Source organism: Falco rusticolus, chromosome 13 (genome assembly GCF_015220075.1).
Source record: "Falco rusticolus isolate bFalRus1 chromosome 13, bFalRus1.pri, whole genome shotgun sequence".
In the NCBI taxonomy this organism is placed as follows: domain Eukaryota; kingdom Metazoa; phylum Chordata; class Aves; order Falconiformes; family Falconidae; genus Falco; species Falco rusticolus.
The window spans coordinates 3,506,004-3,530,626 of record NC_051199.1 but is presented as its reverse complement, the minus strand read 5'-3'; the positions used below and the strand labels follow the sequence as shown (position 1 = coordinate 3,530,626).

The window sequence follows — 24,623 nt, the reverse complement described above, 5'->3', positions numbered from 1 at the left end:
AGAGTTTAACTGAGTAATTATTTTGTTCAAGGATGAAAGCAGTATATTTTTATCCATAGTTTGGGACATAAAAACAAGGATATGGGAAGATATGTTGTAGTAGAATCTGAAAGATAGCATCAGAAATCTTTGCTTCTTTAGCTTCAGGTTGATTTCCAGCAGCTCCTGATACAGAGATTGCCTTCTTGCACTTTTTGTAGATTTCAAGTGCTATCTTTGTTAGCAAAGAATAATCTAAATGCTATCATTGGGTATTTGCACTGAAATCTTGATTTTCATAAGCAATTCCACCAGGTGAAGTTTAAATATTAAACAAAATGTAAAACCTTTCAACCAGTTCAAGGGGAGGAGGGAAAGTCATAGCCTGTTACAGGACCACTTTGGAGTTGGCAGTGTTCAGTATCAGATGTGCATTGCTCCTGTGATAAAGGTGACATCACGTCAGTGAATTGCATTCCTTGCCTGACACACGCAGGTACCATAGTACCTGCCAGTATCTCTCTGTAGGCCAGACAGCTGTGCAGAGCAGGCCGTAAGAATTACCCAATGGATGCAAGGGTCAGACCTAGTTGCAAGCTAGTCACCTGTGATTTAGCAAATAAATGAGTTGCTGCTCTCTGGCTTTCTCTTTCTCCCTAAGAATCTGAATACTGACATCTATAAATTCTTATCTAAAATATCCTAGTTAGCTGAGAGAAAACCAAATTTAAGGTAAGGACAAAGTACAGTTATAAAGCAACATATAATGCAACATATAATAGTGGGTGCTTACTAACTAGAACCCTACCTATCTGGGGGAAGAGACCAAAACAGGACAAACATGTTTTCTTCCCCCCAGTTTAGGTTTTCTGCTTCCTGATACCCTGAAGTTTGCAATGTTCTATGGTTTTCTAGATCATGTAAACAGAAAAACATACGTTACCAGCATTAGGGAGCATGGTGTCTATGCTTCTTCAATAGTGGCAGTTTGATTTCTTTTTAGCTCATGGGAATCCCTTCTGGCTAAGGATTACTGACCTGGTGCAGATTTTTTCACTCGGCTCCCTCTTCATATATTTCTTTGGTTGAGAATTTTTTTACCTCTTACCTTGGGCAGAGGAGTATCTCTGTCTGTTCCATTAGACTTTAACTTTTAGATGAACATTTACATCCTTCTAGTTGCAGTGTTTGAAATAAGCCAGATGACACAGTGATTTCCTTGAAGGAGGTTTCAGGTCTGCATCTTATGTTTTGAAGCTCCTGATGTGTCTCCTTTCTCTTTCCCCTACCCTCGTGACTTCCTGATCCTTTTGTTTAAGGTTTACTTTTATCACTGATAAGCCTCTTGGCATATATATATATGTATGTAGTTTTGAGCACTGATGTGGCTTGATATCTTCAGCTGTCTAACATTTACAGAAAATTACAAGAATCTGTTTTAATGGGTCAAATGTGTTAAAACACAGAAGAATTCTGGGTATATTGTCAACTTGTTTTTCTTTAGCTCAAAGGAAGAAACACTTAGTTTTGGGTACCTGCTATTTTTTTTTGTAAGGTTGTAACATGTTTTTTTGAGGACAAGGTTGGCCTGCTTCTGTTTGGTTTCTCATGGGAGTCTGCTGCTCTGCTTGGCATACACCCAAAACTCAATACCCACTTATTTTACACAGCACCGCAGGCTTACCTCTGTCAGGGAGAGTCAAGAGACCCTTCATTACGGTTATGACCATCTCTGCTGTTACAACATACCTGTAGATTTATTTTCCACTATTGCCCTGCAGCTGAACCAGTTACTTGCAGGCCTTTGGGTTCCGAAGTTGCAAAGAAACAGAGATGTGTTTGTACATACACTATATGTAAAGGCAGAGGAATAGCTGAAGCTACTGTTGACCAGACACGAAGAATATTGCTTAGTATAGTTTGTCCCTTGCTTTTCCTATGCACATAAGCATGCAGTGAGCATGGATATATAGCTGGTGTACCTGGAAAAACTCCAGTTTCTAGTAAGTAACTTCCCCTTAGTAGCATACTGAAATGGCAAATAAGACTGTTGCATGTTGATCCTTTCCAGTTATTGAGAAACAAGCAATAGAAACAAGTTATTTTTATTCTCAATGTGTTTCCTGGATCTGTTGTCCTGTTGTTTTCTGTTGAGAATAAGAAGACTGGATCATTGGCAGCAAAGCTTTCTAAAATTAGTTTGCTGAATTTTTTTTATTTTTATATATATTTATATATATATAAATATTGCAAAGCTTTGCCTAACCTTAAATACGTATACAAATAAGAGAGACTTATGCATGTTTATTTTGCTAATATAAAAAAGTGTGGTTGAAAATCTCCCAAGTAATTGTGAAATAAAGTAATTGTGAAATAAAACGTTTCATAAACTGCTTTATATCTCTGAAACAAGAGTGATTAAAACAATCAGGCTAGTGCTACTTTCATTACTGCAGGAGTAGCTGAGGAGCATGAAGTTTTTACTCTAATCAAACCTCTTCCTAGTCAGAGGGTTGCAATCCATCATTCATCCTGCAGGTGAAACAAGATTCTGAGTGACTTGTATATACGGCCAGTATAGCGTAAGTCCTTTGGGAAGGAAGACTCGTTCAGTCTTGTCATCTCCTCTGTTCAGCACTGTTTATCTTGTGGGTTTTCTTTTTTCTTTCTTTATCTCACAATGTTTCTTTTAATGTCACTGCAGTTGCAGCCACTAAAATGTGCTGGTAAAAGTAACTGAAGGCTTTAAAGTGTTGTGGTTTTATAACTTACCACAGAGCTTAAGTAACTGGATGTATTTTCTGAAGGGAACTTCAGAATAATGATTTTCTTTTGCCGATTTATTTGGAATTCTCTGTCATTAGAGTCTTGTGTACTAATAGCATCTATAGTGTGTGTTTGACTTAAAGACAAAGGAAATTATTACCCCACATAAATCTGTTAGAAAGTGAGTGCCACAGAATTCAAGGTGGAGTGTGCATTGTTCAGCCTGGCACCTTGTTCCTCTCCCTGCTCTTTTCTACTTAGAGCCGAAATTAATCGGTAAGTAAATCACACTTGTAGTAAGAAAATACTAAGACAATCCTTGGAGTAATTGTTTTTGGTGACCATGTTTACAATTGGTATGTTTTTTCCCCCGATGATTTTATTATTTTCTCATGAAATAAAGATTTTGGAGACAAATCCCAGAAGTTTTATATCTAACTTACATTGACCTTTTATTTTTTTGCATGAGGATTTGGCTCTGAACTGTCAATTGGGCCTTAAAGTCTCTCCTGTACTTCTACAAAGGTCTTGGCCTGTGTCCATACAGGTTCCAGTGGAAGGAGAACACTGAATGCAGAATCAGCAGTACTCTTTTAAGTAGCAAACTGTGAAGAAACTATGCTGAAATACAGTGTTAATACTTTTTTTTTTTCTTTTCTCACTTGTTTCCAGGATACTACAGTTATCTCCCACCTCATGGCACTGCTCAGTAGGTCTCGATATACACAAGAATACATATGTCAGATCTTCTCACATTGCTGCAAAGTAAGAAAGAGAATTCATGTTCTTTATGCAACTTGTTGTGTTTCTGGCATATAAGAAACTGTGTAAGATGATACTGCCTTTTGTGGCAGGAACATTAGGACAGTAATGACTGTACTGTTACTGCTCTAGATCTGCTGACAGATTTATTGGGGTTGATACATATTTCTCTACAGTAAAACAAAATATGCAAATAAGTTTTTTTACAAAGTGTGTCTATATTTATACCTTTAGCTACTAAACAAAGTCAACCATCTAGGCGAATATCATTCCTCACTATTATCAGTATAAATTTTAGAAGGCTTTTGTTTTTTTTCCTCTGGAAGTCTCAAGACAGTGTGAGCATCCCTTGGCAGAGGTCTTGGTACTGCTTTCAAGACAGCTGTTCTAAACCTGGAGATTTTTTTCTAAGAGGTACTGTAGTTTGAGAGGAAGAAAAATGCTCTTCTCAGTTAAGCTGTACCAGTTACAGGTTTATCCAGGTGCATGTTCATTCCTGCTATAGAATGCAATTCTCTCGATAAAGGAAAACTAATTTAAAAGTAGGAGCAACTCCACCCCGAACATTGAGGTTTTTCTTTCCCTCCCCACCCTCCCAAGTTTCCACACACCACTGCTTTTTGTATTATTGTTGAGTTTTGTCGGTAGTTACTGTACCCATGGGTTATATGGGAACGATATCAAAATAATTCAGTGTAGGAAATTAGATTTTTACAGCATCTTTACCTTTTATAAACAGTTTAAAAGAATATAGATTGTATTTACCTCCCAGACTAACAAATGAAAAAGTTCCAGAATTTATGAATTTAAGTATTTACCTAGAAAAACACCTTTCTACCTTATCACTTACAATGACCCTTCTGGAACTCTGAATTATTCCTTTGTTAAAAATGTATATTTCTGTACCTTGACTGTTACTTGTGTACATTCATCCAGTTGTGTTTCTTCTGTTAGGTGAAACTGAGGACTGAAAACTGTAGAGTTAGTGTGATATAAAAATATAACTCGGCTGCTAAATTTATAGAATTGTTTAAAGAAAACATTAAGACAAAATCTTACACTGGACTGTGAAAGTTCAGAACTGTAGCTAATATTGGAAAAAGAATTTGGTATTTTGAGAATAAAAGTGCACCAGTGAGGCATCTCATGTTTAAGCGGCCCTTGGATGCCTCCTTAGTAGGCTGAGTAGCTTGAACAGATGAAAAATCGTGCCATGTTGGCTTACAAGAAGGTAACATAGGACTGACTATAGGGTGGTATAGAAGTCAGTTCATATGATCAGGGGTTAGCTCTGTAGCAGTATAAACCCTGTTGGCTATGTGAGAACTACTGAGTAGCTTCAGGTAATAAATCCAATGTGGCAACAGTTATTGTCATCTTTTTCCGAGTGTGTTACTTCCCTGTAGCTCCATTAACTTTGGGTGACTTAACATATCAAATATGTCGTTAACAAAGAAAATGTCAGTCACTTAACAAGAATAGAGTAAGGAAGGTCTTGTGAACTCACTACACTGTTTTGAATGCCTCCTCCGCCCCCCAGATCTCTCTTGAACAAATTTTACAATGAATGTTTTGAGAAAACAAGTTTTTGGAAAGAAACAGTTGATTGTGTGAATGCACAAGAAAAACAGGGTGATGGGTATGAGTATTAGGAAATAGTTGCATTTACAGAATAAACAACTGCATAACAAAAGAAATATTTGAGGTTGAGTAAACAGATCATCACAAATGTTAAATTGATCAAGAACTCATTTTTCTTTTGCCTAGGCAAATACAGCTGTTCAGCAAAAACCTAAAATGCCCCCTCTTTTTTTTTTTTTTTTTTCCCATCAGTTCTTGGGCTTCAGGTCTGATTATTAAGGTCAATTAGTGTTTTAAGACATAACAAAATATGTCTAATGCAGCAAAGCAGAATTTGCAGGTTCTGATATATATGGATAGGCAAAGTACATTCTTATAATTAAAAAACACCCACTAAATACCAAAAGTTTCAGTATTCACTATATTTTTAATGAGGACTCCATTTTCCTCCCCAAAAGGCCATGAGTGAGACAACCTTTCTAAGTTTTTCCTGAAGAAATAAGTTACTATAAGCTTTCGTATTTAGGTAAGGCTTAGCATATATTCTAAGAGGTATTGGTGCTTTTCTTTCTTTTTTCCTCATTTTAGTAGATTTGTTTATTAAACTTATAGTGACATATCATAGCTCCTACCTTCCTTGTTCCTGCTTAGATCTTGTACATCCATTTTTTCTCTCCCTGGCCAGGGTCTTGGTTGGTTGGGCTTCTCAGGTTTCTTTCTTTCTCAGCTGCTCGGATTTCCCTGGGAAAGCTCAGACCTGTTCCCTTGAGCTAGGAAATCCTTAATTCAGTTTCCTAGCATATTGCTCCTGGTTTCCACTTTTACTGCTTAGTTTTACAGCTTCTCGCTGCATTTTAATTAAAATTAACTGATGGAAAACATTGACCCTGGAGAAGAGCCATCTTAAGCAAGGCAAAGTGTTGATTTACAGGGGGAGCAGATGCAGTACTTAACATATGGAGCCAGGATTCTATCAACATACGAGCAAATAAGTAAACTGAAATCAGGTTGATGTACATGGTATGCTAAAAATGCAAGTCGAAATTTCCTTTTAAGATTCTCTCTATTGCAGTTGATTTGTTTTCAGAGGAAGTGATGTGAGTGGTAAGCTTTACTGTTTTAATGATCAAATTAAAAAGATAAGGTATGCATTTGGAGACACATGGTTGTATAAATAATTTGAAAAGATAGTTCTGGAACTTACATCTGAATGTGGTGACATCTCCACATAAGGAGTAATTTCACCACCAGTTGAAAATTAAAATCTTGTGTCTGGGAAAGATCCAGGATAAAGCCTGTGATCAAGGCAGCCTCCTCCCAAGCCCTTTCTGAGAATATTTTCTTACATGATCTTAGGCCTCGTACTGGATCTCTGAACCAAGGTACATTTGCATTTAGATATCTACTTTAAAAATGTCATTATGCAATGAATTGTTACATTGTTCTATCCTTCTGCTTTCTTGAAAAATGACATTCTATGATGGAAAGTCATGCAAGAAGTGTGATTCTATTCCTGAAATATTATGTCATTCAGTCACTTTGGAGGAAGAAAAATCATTATAATAGGACTGGTTCCTGGAACTCTGTTGGTATAACCAACGAGGAGAAAAAAGCAGAAGGCCTTGTTATTAAATTGGTGCCTGAGCTGCTTGGAAATGATAGATTGTATCACCAAGTTTTCACATTTATCTTTGAAACTGTCCCTATTTACGGGTTAGCACTTAATCTGATTGTGCATTAAGCAAGCTGGATTGGTATGTGCAAACAATGTGTACAGATCAGATATTTTCATGTGTATCTAGTTATGCAACTCAGAATACACCCAAGTGGCATCTCTGTACATGCATTTGTCTTGTTTGTGCAGAATTTACTGTCTGCATCTCATTGACAAATCACTAATACTTGTGAATTACTAGAACTATCTAGGTCGATATGATTTCTTTTACTTTAATTTCATTCATTTTTTTCACGTATTTTAATATCTGTTCTTCAGCTTCAACACTGGCATAGCTGCGGCTTTAAATCATTGCCTCAGCCACTTCTGTGTGCCAATGTAAGTTGTTTTCCTACTTCAACCATGCTGTTTTAATTGCATTTTTTGGTAGAAAGCTCTTGGTGGCAGTGGCAGCTGAAGCATCTCTTAAAGCACCAGATATGTTACATCTAAAAGTAATTTAACGCATTTTTTTCTTAGAGGTAAGAGATGTTCTAAAAATGTTCTTTTGAATAAAAGAGGAATCTGATTTCAGCTAATCTCAGATGTGAAAATGAAGAGTCACTCATGCATATTAGGGGGTATGGATGTGCCCATAAACTCAGCTGGGTTTGAACAAAAGATTAAGGAGTGAAGATACTTTCTTCACTGGCAGATTAGTCAAGAAAATGCATTGAGGTATGATTAATGCTATGACATTCTAAAAGCTGAATTTAAATTGAGCATAGCCTGTACTAGAGTAATGAATCTACTTCTAATGAGATGTTTGTAAGTCACAGATCAGATTTCACAAGAGATTATTGAGGGTTGCAGGCTTCATTGAGATTTCATGTTTTTTCCAACCTCATCGAGCCTTGTCATACTACAGAGGTTCCGAGACCTTTCTACTGCAAAATTCAGTATTTGTGTTTAATTCCAAATGCTGTTTAAATCTTGAAAAAAATACTGTTGTGTCAGCCATTGCCGACTTAGATCTTGAAGTCAATAAATGGGTGATGGCTGATTAGATTTATGGGTAAATATGTTTGAAACTAAAATAATCTGTAGGAGGAAAACATGAATCTGTTTTCAAAGCACTATCACATTCTGTCTGGAAGCAGCTTCAGAATTAATTCCCTCTCTTCTGAAGTTAAAATTGTTGAAAATGCTTAATATTACCAGTGAAGAAGACATTAGTAACTGGGGATCTTTTATATGATTTGTAGAGAAAATCAGGAGCTTTCAATTGTTTCCAATGTGAAGTGTAGAAACATAAGTACTCTATCCATGTTTTTTCATTTGTGAAAACTAATTTCATTGCCTATTGAAGAAAAGAGTGGAAATAATTATGGGAAAAGGACAAATGCTATAAATATAAGAGTTGGACTTAATTAAAATAAAAAAATGGTATGCAAGCTGATTACAAAGTAAATGTTCATCAATCTAACTTAAATACATGACAATAAGTTGCAGATAGTGGAAACCTCTTACGTGTTATTTTAAAAAAATAAATTGTGTTTTATTTTTTCCTTTGAAGGGTCCAGATCACCAGACAAACTTATTTAACCATGGAGCTGTTCAGAATATTGCACATCTGTTAGTCTCCACCTCCTACAAAGTAAGACATTAAAATTATTCTGTATTTTACATACATTTATGAAAGGAAACAAAACGGAGATTATAAAAACTGTCTGCATATGAAATTAAACTATAAACAGGATTAATATATATTTCTAGAATAACACTTATTTTTACTTGTGTGGATTTCTATCAAAACAAGACCTATTGTTTTGGAGTGCTTTATAAAGTTGAAACACCATTAATTAAAACAGAGCTGGCTGTTGTTGATCCAAAGGAGAACAGTCACTTAGCAACCCAATAAAAATGGTCTACTTTGTTAAACAATAAACGAGAAAAAGAAATTAAGCTGAAAGAAGCAAATGTGAGCTGTTCTAAACAGAAGTCCTACCTGTGAAAACCTGGACATGGAAGGTGTGGAGGCCACCAGCTACCTGTGTTTTGTGCCCACTGAATTTCTGGAGTCTCAGCTCCATTCTCTGTTATGTTTTGGAAGTCTGTCCTGGACGATCTGGAAGTACCGACTCTGGAGAAAAGCATCATGTGTACCTGTAGTGTGGTGACAAGGAGGGTCAGCTAGCTCTTTTCATTCTAAGGCCAAAAGTTCAGATCCTGAGCACAACCTTAGGAGTCTGCTGCAGATTACTTAATAAAATGTTGGAGTGTGTAAAATGCTTTCTGAGGCCCATCTGTCTGGTGGGGTTTTTGAGGGTTAACGGATGTCTGCAATGCAAATAAATGAGATCTGTCTGAAGCCAATCCTATCATCTCTTAAGCAGTTGAACTTTCATGGACTTTCTTACAAACATATCAATTTATGCACCACTGCCCTGCTCATCAAATATGAATGTAGTCATGCTGAAAATAAGAAACACTTCCAAAGTATCCAAACTTATCTTGAGTTTTTTATTACAATATCTAATACAAAATACCTAATGTGTTATCATGCCATTTTTATTTTATTGAAAGTAGGTTATTTGCTGGTTGATTGAGACTGGATGAGATAATGGTGCTTGTCTATTTTGATCTCCTAATGCAGAACATCTTGATTAAGTACCTTTCAGCAGGAAAACCAGTCTTTAAAAGAAAATTTCAAGTGAAGGGGAGCTTGGTGCTCTGTTCCAGGGGCTTGTTAAATCTCATGTCCTTTTTGTTTGGTTTTGGGTTTTTTTTTTATAAATTCAGTAGGAAGTATGTGGTCTTGAGTGTTTTGTTAATGAGACTGATAAACTTCTGGGTTTTTTGTCTTTCTGTACTAAATAGTTTTTGCTATGATCAGGCAACATTTTGATAATTCTCCCATTAGCTGAACGTTTTTAACCCTGTATCGTAAGGTGGATTTTCCAAGCTATGTTTGGCTTGGAACCTTTTCTAATGGCTCTGAATCTTTCCTAATTTTTTTCAAAGACTTGCTTTAAAATAAATAAATCAGAGCAAGGTGAAGGGTTCAAGTTGCTTTTCCATCAACAAGATATGTCTAGTGTTGCATTAAAATATATATACATTTAGTCCTATCTTACTGGAGAGATGTATAAAGTATTCTCTATTTCCTCCTTTGCTAGCTTGGGCAGTCCTTTACATTCCAGGTACTGCACTGCCCTTCATACAATTTCCTCTGTTAATATTCCTGGGATTAACAGCTTCATCGTGCTCTTAGCTGCTTTCTTAGTGCCCTGTGGTAATTAGACCTTCTCAGACTTATAATGTAACTGATAGTTTTTGTAGAATACGTGCCATCTCATTCTCGTACTTCTCTATCTGGTTTCTTAATATTCAGCTGGATAAGAACTTAACAGGAAAAGCCAAGTGTATCTTTCCCATGTGTTACATCATTCCAATGTGTGTCTTCACTGTGGGCGACATGTCTAACACCAAGGGACTACGCTTTTACAGCAGCATGGCAGATAATGGTTTCAAGGCCATATTTACATACTTTTCCAAGTGCTTGTGTTCCCTGTTTTTTGTGTATCTACTGAACTAATTGCCTGAGGTAGACATTACTAGTAAAGAAAATAGTAATCATAATAATTTTAATATCATAATTAATAGAACAATATTATATAAAATTATTAACCTCCAGCTAGATTTCAGTTGTTGTCACTAGAACTTTTACTGCCCCCTGTCTTTGACTTCCTTCTGGCAGGGATACAGCTCTTGAGCTGTGGGTTCGACTTTTTTCAGTGCTTTTTTGATACATAATCTCTGCTTCCTGCCGCTTTGAAGCGTACACTGTATTCATTAGATTGTCTGAAAAGTAACAGAAGTGTTTTCAAACAAGGCTTTTGTTCTGAAGCCAGGTAGCCTGTCTGTTCCTCCTAAGACTTTGCTACTGTTGATGAGATCATACCGTGGCTGTGATTGGATGTTGTAAAATTAACGCACAAAAGTGTTACCGACTTTGCTGTTGTTGTTTACCTTTAGACTTCTGTGTTTCTAAGACTTTTTGTTGAGGAGGGTGGGATGGATCTAAACCTAACTTGCAGTAAGTGCTTTCTGCAGTGATGGGATTCTTGAGGTCAAAATCTTGTTCACTTAGCTTTGTTTTCACACTAAGAATGTGGTAACAGAAACATGGAAAGAGGTGGATACAGTTTAAATATATGTAGCTATAGAAAGTGAAGGCTAATATCTGAGATTCTCCGTCTGGAAGGGTGATGGTGGGTGGTCTTCCCTGTGTCAAAAAAGAAGTTACAAGGACTTCATCATAGCCTAGTGTGACTGGGCAGGCATGAAACATTGTTCGATTAAACCGAAACATGGGTTTGGACTGGAGGAGGAAGAATCCAGCTTGAAGTTTGTGAAACATTTTTGTTCAGGTGATACCTGAGGCTGTGTCTTGGCAATAAAACTTCTGGTATATATTTGTCTTAAGATTAGTTCAGAATCACTTCAACTGGATGAAACTCTTCAAACATTTTATTAAATTTACCTTTAAAGGCTTCTGAAGTAGAAATCTCAACATGTATTTCTGATTCTTTTACATACTTAGGAGTGCTGGAAAGAAAAAGTCCTATTGTTATGATACTTCCATTCTTTTGTTGCTGTTTGCACATTTGTGAGGCATCACAAATAAGACCAGTATTTCTGATTGTCTAGTTACCCAAGCTTTATCCTTGCTTGTCTTTTTCACAAATAGTTTACAACATAAAAGGATAATTCCCACAGGGAGATCACAGGAGTTAAGGTGTGAGTTAGATGGTTCCATCTGCCTTCTATTCATCATCTGTATTTCTTTTCCATTACACAGAATTATTTTTCTACAAGCCTATACAGCAGTATAGACCAATTTTGCTTTTAAGTTAGTATTACATTTGTACTTCATATACATTATGTTTTTACACAGGTTCGAATGCAAGCATTGAAATGCTTCTCAGTTCTAGCCTTTGAAAACCCACAGGTATCAATGACTCTTGTAAATGGTAAGTATAGTGCTGTGGTTGCTTATTTGACACTCTTTGACTGGCTGAATTAAAATTACTTGGAGTTCTCTTTCATTGCTTGCAGTGTCGGTCGATGGAGAATTGTTACCACAGATTTTTGTGAAGATGTTACAAAGGGACAAGCCAATTGAAATGCAGCTCACATCAGCCAAATGGTAATTTTTGTCAGGAATTAGAATGAAATAGCATGCAATTTAATACTTACTTTTTAACTGTTCCCTTTTTGCTTGTTGCAAAGTAATATGTGGGCTAAAATCTTAGGAATAATTATAGTTATTATTTGCATTACCTAAATCCTTGAAGAAGTGATTCTCACCTAATAATCTTTATAGCATAACCTTCACTCTTTGCTGTACATAAATGGGAAAAAACGTTCCTGGGCAGCAGTTTTGTCAGGAATATGTATTCAGACATACGGATTTTCGTAAGCTGGAGTGGGATTTTCACAAGTAGCTTGGATTTTATTAAGAGTTTTACTTTGAATAGGCTGTGGTCAATCGTATGTCCTTACAGAGTACAATACTGAAATATCATCGTGTAGTACAAGGTAATGTCCTTGCTGCACCGCTGTTCAGAGGGCTCACTCAGGTGACTGGCGTGTGGTGAGATCTGTGTGCGCTAAAATGACAGAGCAGAGCTAATCCCTCTTCCCAACTGTTTTAATTAAAATAGATTATTCTTTAAGCTTCATGTGCTCATACAGCAGAATGACTGTTAGTAATTAATTTTATAGTTCAAATCAAACTTTCCCTTCTGGTGTGGGCACATTTCTGTGTGTTCATGTCTTTCTACCCTTTGATAAAATGTGACCAAGTTCCATAATAGCGACACCAGGGTTATACTTAGTTCATAAGCTGGGAATTGATTCCCTTTAAGACACTTTTCCTTTTGTTGTGTTGATAAGAACAGAATAAATTACTTCAGGGGGTTAAAGAGATAAAATTACCCGTTGCTATAAACTACTAAAATTATATGTAACTCAAGAGCTTGGCCACTGATGTATTGTTTGATTAATCTTTTAGGTTTTGATGGCTTATTTTTGACCTGGATCAGTGGGTTCTCTGATTCAGTTCACCAATTTCACTGACGCTTGTCTCAGTGCAAGGTCTTGAGGTTCTGGGTGAGGAACAAGTGGGGTAGGTGGGATGGTCTCTTTTGTAATGTTGCCAGGTTATGATGACTTAACCCATTCATGAAAGCAATTATAAAGATATTTATTGTGTGGGGGTTGTTTTAAGTAATCCCACTCCACATGGGAGGTCTGTCTGGGGACCTCCTATGCTTCCTTCCAACCACAGTTGGTCTATGCAGTCTGGTTTTACTGGTTTGTTAGGTGGCTTAGTGAAGAAGGCAAGTTAAATTAACTGCAATGCAGCAGTCTCAGTTCTGATTGATGTCTTTTTGAGGATTCAGAGAATACCTACAGAATTAAGTATTAATTATTTTTTTAAAAAAAAAATTATCTCAAGATATAAGGCATGATAAGTCACGAAGGCAGGTTGGAGTTAAAAAGAATTATTCTGGCTCTGGACTGTGTCCTTATTTTGGGATGAATGCTCCCAGGACTATTGGTGTTCTTTACTGATCTCCTTCAAATTGGAAGGAGTTGGGTAGACAATCCCATCGTTTGCAGTTGCTTTGCCGTACTTTGGCTCAAGTGGACCTTTGAAAGCATGGAAGAAAATGATGTGGTGAAAAGCGAAAGAGAAAATTGCAGGAAAATTGAAGACAAACCAGTATCTTGAGTTTAAGATTGGGTTTCTAATTAGTCCATGGGCAGTCATCCTTCTTAGTAGGACAGTCAAGGCCTCAGTTTCATGACAGTCCTGGGGTCTTGCAAAGACTTACTGGCTTTTCTTCTATAAATCCATTCCCTACTTGATTCCTTTCAGGTCAGACTTTCTCTGTTTTCTGTTTTTCTAATGAGAGTAGTAGGTGAAATTCTCAGGTACCTTTTCTTCCCTGCTTCTAAAGTACATTTCACTCCTGCCTTTCCAGCTTTGGTCAATTAATCTGCAGTTCCTCTCTGATTTGTTAATAGAGTCCATGGAATGCACATGTAGAAGGGGGTTTTTAGGCATTTGTGAAGCCTTTTGTTAAAGGCATACAAAGCTATCTTACGAAGTTTCCTTTGTTTTTCAACAATTGAAATAGACCTGGAAGGCTCATGTTTATACCTCTTGATGGAAATGGAGTAAAGATCCTTCAGTTGAGCAGTAGTGTTGGCACAGAGGGAAGAGCAGTAAGCCTCTTGGGAGAGTGATTTGCAGCTACAAGTGGAGCAGTAACCTTTTCTACTAAAATTACCAGAATTGCTTCCAGCTAAGCCAAGCCAATTTTACCTGAAGTAAAAATACTTTTAACTTTTTTCACGTTTGAAATAGAGCTACTTTCTGGCAAATAGGGTCTAGCTTGACTAAACGGCAACTGCAAGATGGGTGCTTTTCTCCTGATTGTTCAGGTGTGAAAATGAGTATTTCCTGCTGTCAGCTGCAAGGCTTTTGGGCAGTAAAAGTTTATAAAATGATCTCTATGCTAACAGTCAAGTCTTATCTTTTATCTTCCGAGAAATAATACATTGAAAGACTTCTGATTATGGGATTTTTAGCTGTGTCTGTCGCCGGTAGGTTTGGAACAGGATCAGTGATCTCGCCTTCTAAGAGGTGAAAGAACTCTCTTTAGGCACTTGGAAAGAGCTCAGGAATACAGTAAAACACACTATGGTTACAGCATGTTAGCATATTACTGCTTCTTAGCTGAGCAATTATAATTAACCTTATATATGCTTTTAACCTGCCCAATTGAGAGTTGAACTGTGTTAGTTTGAAGTCACCTTCACTGAAATTCAGTTACTTTTTTAACCTCAGCTGTGGCATGATAAAAGCCAGTTACAGTGGCTTAGTTCAAAAGCTACTTGAATGTTTCTGCACTGAATGCAGAGAAGTTATCCTCCAGCTTCATTCCACTTCCCTGTAGCAGAGAAGAGAAAAACTATAAACCGTGTAAAGGTAAACCACTTTTGCATTGCTGGTAGCTTGAAGCACGTGTACAGGTAAATTAACAAAGCAACTTATGCATTTGTCTGATGTGTGTCAACACTGTAGCTTGAGACCTTGGAGTTGTCATATCCACTAAGTTGTTGTCTAATAAAGAACAAATGCTGGTTTGCTTCAGTGTCAGACACTTAACTGACTTTATCATTAGCAAGGATGCCTTTATTCTAGCAGAGTGTTAAGGTATGCCTGTGGACAAGCATCACAATGATACTGCATCTCCTAGGCTAATGCAAAGCTTGAATGGTTTCTGACTGAGCTGTCAGACTACCAACCCTGCATTAATTCTCTCCTGACTGTTTTAAGTGCTTGCCCCTGCTGTGTGCAGCAAAGGACAGGTCTATGTATATTGGCTCCTTTATCTTAATTTGTTTGTTTGTGGGGGTTTTGTAGGTAAAAAAGGTTTGTGGATCAATCGGGTTTGATGATTAGACCTTTTTTTGACTGGTGTGTAGTGTATGTATTGATCAGTGCTTCAGCAGGATGTCTGGTACTAGAAACGTGCTTAAAAGTACGCCTGTAGTAGTTCGTTCGTGTGCCCAAGTCCACTAAGTACAAATGTATTTGAACCAATGGTAGAACAAAGGGCAGTACACTTCATTAGTACATTTGGTTGTTTTACAGTGTCTTAAGTGCATAAACCCCAGTGATAGGTGAATGTATGTTTTATTATGTTGTTACAGCCTTACTTCCATGTGCAGAGCTGGAGCAATACGAACAGATGATTCTTGCATCGTTCTTAAGGTGAGCTGGTTAAACAGTTTTCTGTTTACAATGTTTTTCTCATCTAGGGCTATCCTGGTTTTGTGTGTCTTGTATAAATAAGAAGTAGCACAAAAATCTGTTACATTGAAGATTTCAAAGCACCGAGTTCTCCTGATGTTGTTATTTAAAAAAATAGTACCCTAGTTTCCCTTTGTGTCTTCAAGCATTTATGGTGACATGGCTTTTTGAAGAAGTTTTAAATAGTCATGCTGAAAGGGACACACATCCATTTGAGGTTTGTAATCGTTTCAGTAACCATTTGTAAGTAACACAGAAACAATATTACTGCCTTGGTTTCTGTATGTGAACAAGGTACTGGTTTGTCTTCTGACAGCTTATTTGACAAGGCTGTAGTCAGAATACTTGCACATCTATTCATGGAGTCTGTTATGAGCAGATGATTTCTCAGGTTTCACTGGTTTTTTGTGTCTGCTTCATACTTTGGCTGGGGATATTTGTTATATACAAGAAACAAAAACTCATGTTGAAATACTGATTTTTATACTACATGTGACTTATTAAGGAAATTCAGTAAAGGAAATTTCATTAAATGCCGTAGGAATGTAATCTCTTAATAGTCATACTTCAGTCAAAAGAAAAAAAAAAGGCTGTTGATGAGCAAGCATATCAGCCAGAGATCAGAGAATACTAACACTGCTTGTTTCTCCATGAGATATTGAAGTATTACTGTAGTACTGCAATAAGGAAACATGTTCATTTTCTTTGATAATTACTGTAGCAGTCTGGCAGACTCCTAAGCTTTTAGCGTGTTTTTAGCATCCTTTGTTCCAGAGAATAACACATAATTCAGACTTAAGGAAATACAGTTTAAATGCCTGAAAAAATATTTTTCCCCCCTGTGTGCCCCTGTACTAAGATGGAGGAGACCACATGTGCTCTTGGAATGAGTCTTAGCAAGTGAAGGGTCTCATCAGCAAAGCAGTCATTGTCAAGGTTTGGTGGTGTATGGTTTCAGACCCAGTAATGTTTTTTAATAACAAAGTTGGTTATCTTTGGCCGTGAAGGCCCCGCTACGGTATTCAGATCCTCTTGTGAACAGACAACTAGTACGTATGTGCCTGACCATAGATTGTGCTGCAGATAGCTCCAGTGTACTGCTTGAAGCAGCAGGTGCTCACCATCAAAGGCTACTGATCGGTGCCTTCTGACTGTGGTCTGGTGCGAAGATGACTCCTGCAAGCTTACATTTTAAACCAGAAAACTATCACCAGAGGCTCAAGAGCTGGCCCTTAGTCCTGCTCTTCAGTAACGCTGGGGAAAGAGTAGGTTATGTGTAAGATACTTCAATAAGAAAGCATATTAATTCCTTTCAATATCCATGGCAGCAGAGTCTGGCGTATCTACAGCTCTTGTTACTGGGATGTTGGTATTCATCATTCCAGTTAATGACAGATTAAAAAATCCATATGTGGGCCAAGACAAAGGCCCATCCCTCCTGTCTTTTGACACAAGGAAGTCCAAAATGCAATTCATTCCAGTGTTGATAGTGGCATCTGTTCTGCGCAGGTATCTGGTCTTACAGCAATTGAGGAAGCCAAGCTGTGTTCTCCCTCGTTCTCCTACTTAGCTTTTTTCCAAATCAACACTCCACTTGCCTGATTTCTCTTCTTTTTCCTTACAACACCTGCAGACTGAGGGCTACAATTCGATGCTCCTAAGCTATCTTGCTCCTGCAAACCTCATTCTTCTCTTGAAAATGTCTTCCCCTGAGAAATCCTCCACTGTCTGCTTAACCGTGGGCTATGTCCTGGTCAGGACGTGTGGGATCCGGAACTGTTCTGCTCTGGGGGGAGGAAACAGGGGGCTGCTGCCGTAGCTAGAGGTGGGTTATTGCTGGGAGCTGCCTGCTAACTGCCGGCGTGGAGCTACGCCTGCCCTGCCATGTGGGCTGAATGGATTGCTGCCGTCCTTTCAGGCTATTATGAGCTGATTTGCTTGCCAGTCCACAGCGACAGGAGCACTTTCTTTTTCTTGGGAGCTGCTTCTCAACACAAGTAAACTTTTTAAGTTGTGGACTAAGATTTGTTGTAATGCTTGAGAGCAGATTAAAGAGTGAGGAGAGAAGGAAGGCACAGAACCTTGCCGCCTTGTTCAAACAGTGCAGGGTAATTTCTTTTCTTCTGGGGTCACTCCAGGAGCCCACAGTTTCAAGATAACACACTGTCTCAGTCTGTGGTAGATCCAGTCACAAGTTGTTTGACCTCTGGTGAACTAAAACAAAGCGATGCCCCCTTTAGTTTTCAGAAATTATTGAAGAGAGCTTTGACCCTTTGCTATCAAACTTTCTTTATTTAGAGGACTGTCAGGGATATGTTTTTCAAAATGGTTTTGATTTATTTTCATTGTCCAGTTGGAGTTGTGGGTTGGCCTGTAACGTGTGAAAAAATAAAATGAGTTAGGGTGGGGAGAAGGCAGGGGAGGCTGATAAATAATGGATTTGATTGGAAGGGAAATTATTTTTTTGGAATCCTAATAACCAAAGTGACTGTTTGTCTGTGTAGCCCTGATGATATCCCAGAAATACCATGTGAATTAAGTACTCAACCTTTATTGTCCATTTTCAGACTTTTATCTGCTGGCCAGAAAAGATCAGGTGTGCTTTGTGGCTCTTCGTCTTACACCTCTAGTACAGTCCCCTACTCCTCTGCATTAATTACCTTGTACTGACTTGTAGGTGTGATGAAACAGTTAAAATGTGTCCTGTGGAATTCTTGATTTTGTTTAATTTTAAACAGGTGGGATTGCTAAAAGTTGAGAAGTGTGAGATTTCTGTTTCTTGGGTGCTTGCAGCCAGTGATTTAACAATGTCTAGCCCTTGGATGCCAAGAAATAGCTAATTTCAGGATATTTGACCTTGGAAAGAATTGGGAAGTACAGTATGTTTGTGACTTAGACATGGAATTCTACTTCCTTCTTACTCAACCTGAATGTTAATTTTTTGAGAGTTTATGTTCAGCTTTCATGATTTTATTTATGCTACCTTCAGTTTTTAATATACCTTATGCCAGCTTGGTAATTGAAACTGATGATGTTTAATCATCATGGTGCAGTTCTAAATTCTGCAGATGAAAAAGTATAGTAATAATTAAACACCTGAAGGCTTTTAAAGCAAACTTTGAACAAACTTCAAGATATCCTAGAAATCTCACTTTTGGAACGAGGTAGTTTGAGGGCTGCTTAATTTCACCAACCCTGAGCAACTGTCTTCTCTTTTAAAGAGTTCTGGCGAACTTCCTAAGGAAGCAGAAGGTTCTTGGGTGTGTCTGTGCTATTAGAACCAGTTTTCATCTGTTAAGGCTGAAGGTCTTATCTGATGTCTTAAGTGACAGATCACAGAGAGGAGGTGCTTTGGCTCACTGGATTAGGTGCAAGATTCACAACCCAAGTGGTAATCGTTGTGGTAGCATCTGTTTTTTTAATAAATGTGGGCAAGTCCTGTAACTCTGCTTCCTTACCTGTAGAATGGAGATAAGTTATTATCTATTTAATAATTTGAACAGTCAATGGATAAATGTTATTGCAGGTCCCCAAAAACATAACTCTGAGAAACATTTTCTACTAGTGTAATTCTGCTGAAGTTGCTGCAGTTACACAAGCGAAACCCTTGATGTTCTTCCCCATCCATTTTCATATTTCTGTTTGGTGAGGCTTGAGTGAACAGAGTCCCAACCACTGGAGAACTGGTCTTTCCAGAGTTAAGTGCTTTTCACTGAGCTTCAGGTAAAGAAAGATTTGATTGTTTTTTATATTTAAAGTAGAGAAGGTATGACAAAAATGTTGCCCTGTGAGTGGAACCAAGTTAGAGAGTATGTCAGGGTAAGGCAGGATGGACCTGGATTCCAAGTGGACTTAATCTCTAGTTGATCAAATGTACTACTTAGGAGTAATTCTTCCTTCCCTGCTACTCCTAGGAGCAGCATGGGTCAAGAAAGCCCTGAGAATATTTTTGACTGCATTGTCTGTAGTCAATCCTAGATTGCAGAAGGGCAGGAGAGGTCAAGTACTTCGTGATGGAATTGGGTACTTCAGGTTCTTGTGTAGTAAGAATAAACCTGGGGATTTGGGGTTGGTTTTTTTTAGCTTCTGTGAAGCTTTGATCACAGTTACTTCTAAACGTTGCATAATTTTGACTGCATGAGAAGTTGGTTGAAATTAGCCTACTGTATACTTAGTAATGCCTGAACAATTTTTCTGTGTGTAGTCCTTAAAACCACTAAAAACCCTTTTTTTTTTCTGAAGGTATGGCACTAAAGAACATTATTAAAGTTTGCTCTAGGATAGCTGGGTTTTTTTCTTTCTTTTTTTTTTTTTTTTTTGTGAGCTTCCTTATGAACATAGGTGCACTAAACCATGGTGGTTGTTGGTTTTTTTTTGTTGTTTTTTTTTAACTTTTCAGACTCTGCCATGTTTGGTTCGAATGTGTAGTAAGGAAAGACTGCTGGAGGAGCGAGTAGAAGGAGCAGAAACACTGGCCTATTTGATTGAAACAGATGTGGAGCTCCAGAGAATTGCCAGCATTACCGACCACCTCATTGTCATGCTTGCTGACTACTTCAAGTATCCCAGCTCAGTGAGTGCAATCACTGATATCAAGAGGGTACGTTTCCTTACCCAGTTCTGAAGCTTTGAAAAATGTGCAAAAAGAATGGGCTCAGGATATTTTTTTATTCTATTTAAAGTTTCTGTTTGGGTTCTTCAATAGAAAGGTGACCACAGAGGTCCAATAGGACTTGATTTTTGCTGCATGTAGTCCCCAAATCTTTGCTTGCTCACTGCTTTTTCTGGAGTCTTTATTATTCAAACTGAAATTGTTGTGGTTATCTGGACTCCCCAGCCTGTAGGAAGGATGCTGCCATTCTTCTAAGTCAAAGGCAGAGAGATGGGTTATGGGTAGTTTATTATAGCTTAACCATACGGGTTTCATTACATTTTACAGCGAAAGCAATCAAGTATCAGGCTGAGACATCTGTCACGTTTCTCCTTTGCAGAGTTTAAAAGGCTTACCTGCAGGAACCAGTACATTTCAGCTTCATAAAAGAATAACAGTCTATGTGATGAGAGATCAGCTTAAATTCTTGCGTCAGGCTTGTGAAAAATGTTAAGTTCAGAGACGGTCTGTTCTGTTAAAGCAGAAAAATATGTGGATGTCCTGTAGCATTGCATAATATGAGTTATCTGCACTTGCAAATGGTTTAATAGACAGAGACCAGATAGACCAGATATACCTTGGAGACTTAGTTTCATAGGTGTTGTACTAGGAGTTCTCATATGTGAACTTTTTTTACAGATTTGCATACACTTTCCAAAGCACTAGTGGATAAATCAACTTCAGAAGCCAGATTGTTTTTGATATTCTGCACAGGGAAATACCCATTGCCTATTCCCACCCCCTCATTACTGAGTCTGATTTCTAGAAAGTACCCCTGAAAAATGGATTACGGAGCCTTGGTTTTTCCCTGAAACTAGCCCAAGAAGTAGACTCATTTCTCTTCTTACTTTTAAAGAATGGGATTGATTCCGCATATAGAGTTGCCTTGAATTCTATGTAAATATACAAATTATATACAAAAAAATATTAGTTGCAGTATAGAATTAAATAAGCAGAAGGAAGTTTAGCAGCCAGTTGGGGAGTAATGGAATTTGGCTGTAGCATCAGGAATATGATTAGGTTCCAAATGTGAGTGGGGCAATTATAAATACTATGACATTGCTGTGAGTGTTCAGAAAGTCTGTAAAAACAGTCAGCTGGGAAACCAGGGTGCTTACTTTGTAAAGAATGATTTGAATTACACCCTGTAAGGTAAAAGCTACATGAGGATTCTGTCAGAGTACTTGTCTGTTTTAAATATTTTTAACAATAATATAGTACATTCTGCTCTGATATAGAGGCACCAGAGAGAATTACTCGTACAGCTTAATTTTTGACAGTTCTTTTATTTCAGTGCTTTGCTGTCTAATACTAGCATTTTTCTGTCATTTTGTCTAGAATTTAAATATTGCATATTTTTGTGGAACCCTTTGGTACAGAATCATAGAATTATTCTCACTGGACCAAATGTGACGAGGTCCGAAAGTCTTAATTTTCTGTTCAAAGCAGGGTCAATGCTGAGCTTTGTTGTGCAAGGCTTTGTCCAGTTGACTCTTGAAAACCTGCTAAGAATGGAGATTAAACAACCTCTCTGAGCAATCTCTTCTGAAGTTTGACTGCTCTAGTAGTGAATTTTTATCTTTCTTATATCCAGTAAGAACCTCTCCTGTTTCAATTTGACTATTGTTTTTCCTTCTCTTGCTGTGCACCTCCATAAAGAGTCTGGTTCCATGTTCTCCTTGCAGGTGTTGAAGGGCTGCTCTTAGGTCTCTGCTCAGCCTTCTCTTCTCTTCTCTTGGCTGAACAAGCCAGGGTGCACCCCATCTGCTCCTCCAGGTCTGCTCTCCTGAAGTCGAGGCTCTGTACTCTGCTTCTTCCCTTTCTCACCCTTCTCAGGAACTTGAACACCACGATTTTATGATCCCTATAGCTGGTGCTCCCATTAATTACCATAACCCCAGGCAGTTTTTCCTGATTTGTGAGCAGCCTATCCAGTAGTGCACCACCCTAATTCACCCCTCTAGCACTGGTGTTAAGAAGTTACCTTCCAGGAACCTCCTAGACAGCTTGCACCCTCCTGTGTTACCTTCACAGCAGAAGTTGGAAGCGAACATCCACTTTAAGATAGAGGTCCTGTGATTTAGGAGACTGGCTTTGGTTCCTGCTTTTGCTTCCATGCTCTTGATAAAACTTCCTTTGATGCTCTCCCAATTCTTTTACTTCTGCTGGCTTGTTCCTGTATTCTGTTGGGTAAATAGGAATAGTTTTTGCCTGAATATGATCTGGATGGAGTTGTAACTTAATACAAGTGGTTTGGCCTCAGATTGTTTAAGTTGCCTTGTCTGTAACTCAGCAGGGAGATTAACCATATTCTTAAGTTCAATTGTGTTCAGTTGGTAAATGTGGACGTGAGCTAATAGAACAGCAGTTCATTTGAGTTTCTGGCTGCCCTTGGTGTGGTAGGCAAAACCCCAGTAGATAAGCACTAGTTTGCAACAAATAAGAATATCACACCTGTAATTTTTTAGTGTCAAAATTTGGTATCTGTGCTTTATTTAAATAGCTTGACCATGATCTGAAGCATGCCCATGAACTGCGCCAGGCTGCTTTCAAGCTCTATGCTTCCCTGGGAGCAAATGATGAAGATATCCGAAAAAAGGTGAGCCAGTGAAAAACGCTAGTGATCCGGCAAAGGCATAGCTGAAAGTTTTTCATTGTGGTGTAAATAGGTTGAAATGAGAAGGCTGTATTTCTGTTACATTAATATAAACTTTTGGATTGCACTTTCTTTGCATGGGATTTTAACAAAAAATAATGTCTTGCCATAACAAGATATAAGAGTAATGTTTATTTATGTAAACATCTTCAGAGTGATGAACTACCTTCTCACAATAAATTGTCTTTCAACATCATGCAGTCCTTGCTACTCATACGGAATATTGTGGCATACAAGTAATTTATGAAACTTGTGTTCTGAGGGACAGAATAAACCTCTGTTGTCAGGTATCCTATTACAAAACAAATGTTTGTTTGTTTTTAAAAATAAAACTGGAAAGTCTAATCACATTGGGAAACAAAAGTCAAAATTTGTTCCACGATTCTGAAGTGACCAAGGGGGCTTGCACTATCATAACAGAGCAGTGGGCGTGAAGGAGAACAAACTCTTTCCGAACATCACAGGAAAGAGACTGGATAATTGGAGCGCTGGTATAGTTAAAAATTAATGTGTGGGAAGTCGAGGGAAATTAAACAATGAATGATTAAAAGCAGCATTTTTTTAAAATTAATCATGGAGTTACTACATGAAACATGGCAAGTACAGGAAGCAGGAGAATTTTCTCAGTTTATTTGCTGGTTAAAGGGGGGAAAACAGAAGGAAGAAAGATATGGACAGGAAGGAGGCAGGAAAAATGTTGAAAACATAACTAGCAGGAAGATTTATCAGCGGGGAACCAATCAGGATCTCCAGAAGTCAAACCTATCAACTTCTCTTTTGTTGCAAAGATGAACTTAGTTACTAGTAAGGATCCTTATTTTTCATATCCAAGCATTGTTTTTAATAAGTGGTGGGTGTGTACTTGTCAAAGTTGATTTAATATACAAGTGCCATCTTTCATCTTGGTATTAACTCCTTTTTATCCTAGTCTTAAGTGCTTGTGCTGGCCATGTCTAAATATGGCAGATAGCACTTCAACATGTCTCTAATCTGTAGTTTATATATATTGTGTGCACTCACACATGTTCTCTTTTGTTTTAATATGACATCAAGGGTAATTCATATTATATATATAAAATCCAAAACAACCTCTTCTTCCTTGATGATTAATAAAATAATTTTGAAAGCAGTAGTGGAGCATAGAATATAGATTATTTTTTTCCTAAACGGTATTGCAGGTACACACTACTTCCCACTTCATCTGGGAAGAGAATGTGTCTTGCTGTTTTTAGCTAGTTCTTACATGCAATATTTAAAATCTTGCAGACAAAACCAAACTCATAAATGCTCCTATTATTCATATAACATTAATTCTTCTTTGCTCCAGATCATTGAGACTGAAAATATGATGGACCGTATTGTTAATGGCTTGTCTGAATCTGGTATCAAGGTGCGATTAGCTGCAGTCAGGTAGGAAGCTTTTCTGATTCATACAAATACTTTTGTCTTGTCAAAGTCTGATGCTGCACTTACTAGAATTTCTGCTCATTTTTCAAAAGCTAATCTGAAGTAATTTCTACTGTTGGAAAATTTATTGGGGGAGATTTATCCTGGACTAGTACAATATTTTCATTTTGCAATTTACAGTCTAATACCAAAATCGAAGCTGAATCTTTGTGTAGAAGCAATGTATATATTACATTAGTGTATGGTATGTTTCACAATGAAGCTTTCTTTTCCA

At 37.7% G+C, this 24,623-nt stretch overlaps 1 protein-coding gene and 1 long non-coding RNA gene across 8 annotated transcripts in view; one reads left to right on the top strand and one right to left on the bottom strand.

The window, feature by feature from the left end:
- The window catches only part of ARMC8 (armadillo repeat containing 8), an 86,819-nt gene that overhangs the window by 39,803 nt on the left and 22,393 nt on the right, over positions 1 to 24,623 (top strand). For 4 of the 7 annotated variants that reach the window (XR_005107193.1, XM_037406431.1, XM_037406430.1 and 1 more), the window contains 9 exons: positions 3,418 to 3,510; positions 7,082 to 7,141; positions 8,319 to 8,399; positions 11,703 to 11,778; positions 11,864 to 11,954; positions 15,536 to 15,596; positions 20,035 to 20,235; positions 22,790 to 22,885; positions 24,270 to 24,352. Coding sequence is in view for 6 of the 7 variants with exons in the window: in XM_037406431.1 (XP_037262328.1) it covers positions 3,418 to 3,510; positions 7,082 to 7,141; positions 8,319 to 8,399; positions 11,703 to 11,778; positions 11,864 to 11,954; positions 15,536 to 15,596; positions 20,035 to 20,235; positions 22,790 to 22,885; positions 24,270 to 24,352 (842 nt within the window). In the remaining variant the exon portion in view is untranslated. The remainder of the gene's footprint in view (positions 1 to 3,417; positions 3,511 to 7,081; positions 7,142 to 8,318; positions 8,400 to 11,702; positions 11,779 to 11,863; positions 11,955 to 15,535; positions 15,597 to 20,034; positions 20,236 to 22,789; positions 22,886 to 24,269; positions 24,353 to 24,623) is intronic. The other 3 variants (XM_037406432.1, XM_037406429.1, XM_037406433.1) reach the window with 3 other exon arrangements.
- On the bottom strand, positions 20,285 to 24,623 carry LOC119156564. Its single transcript, XR_005107194.1, has 4 exons — positions 24,538 to 24,623; positions 22,313 to 22,469; positions 20,643 to 20,758; positions 20,285 to 20,498 (listed from the first exon to the last, which is right to left on the bottom strand). It is a non-coding gene; the product is annotated as an uncharacterized LOC119156564 (long non-coding RNA).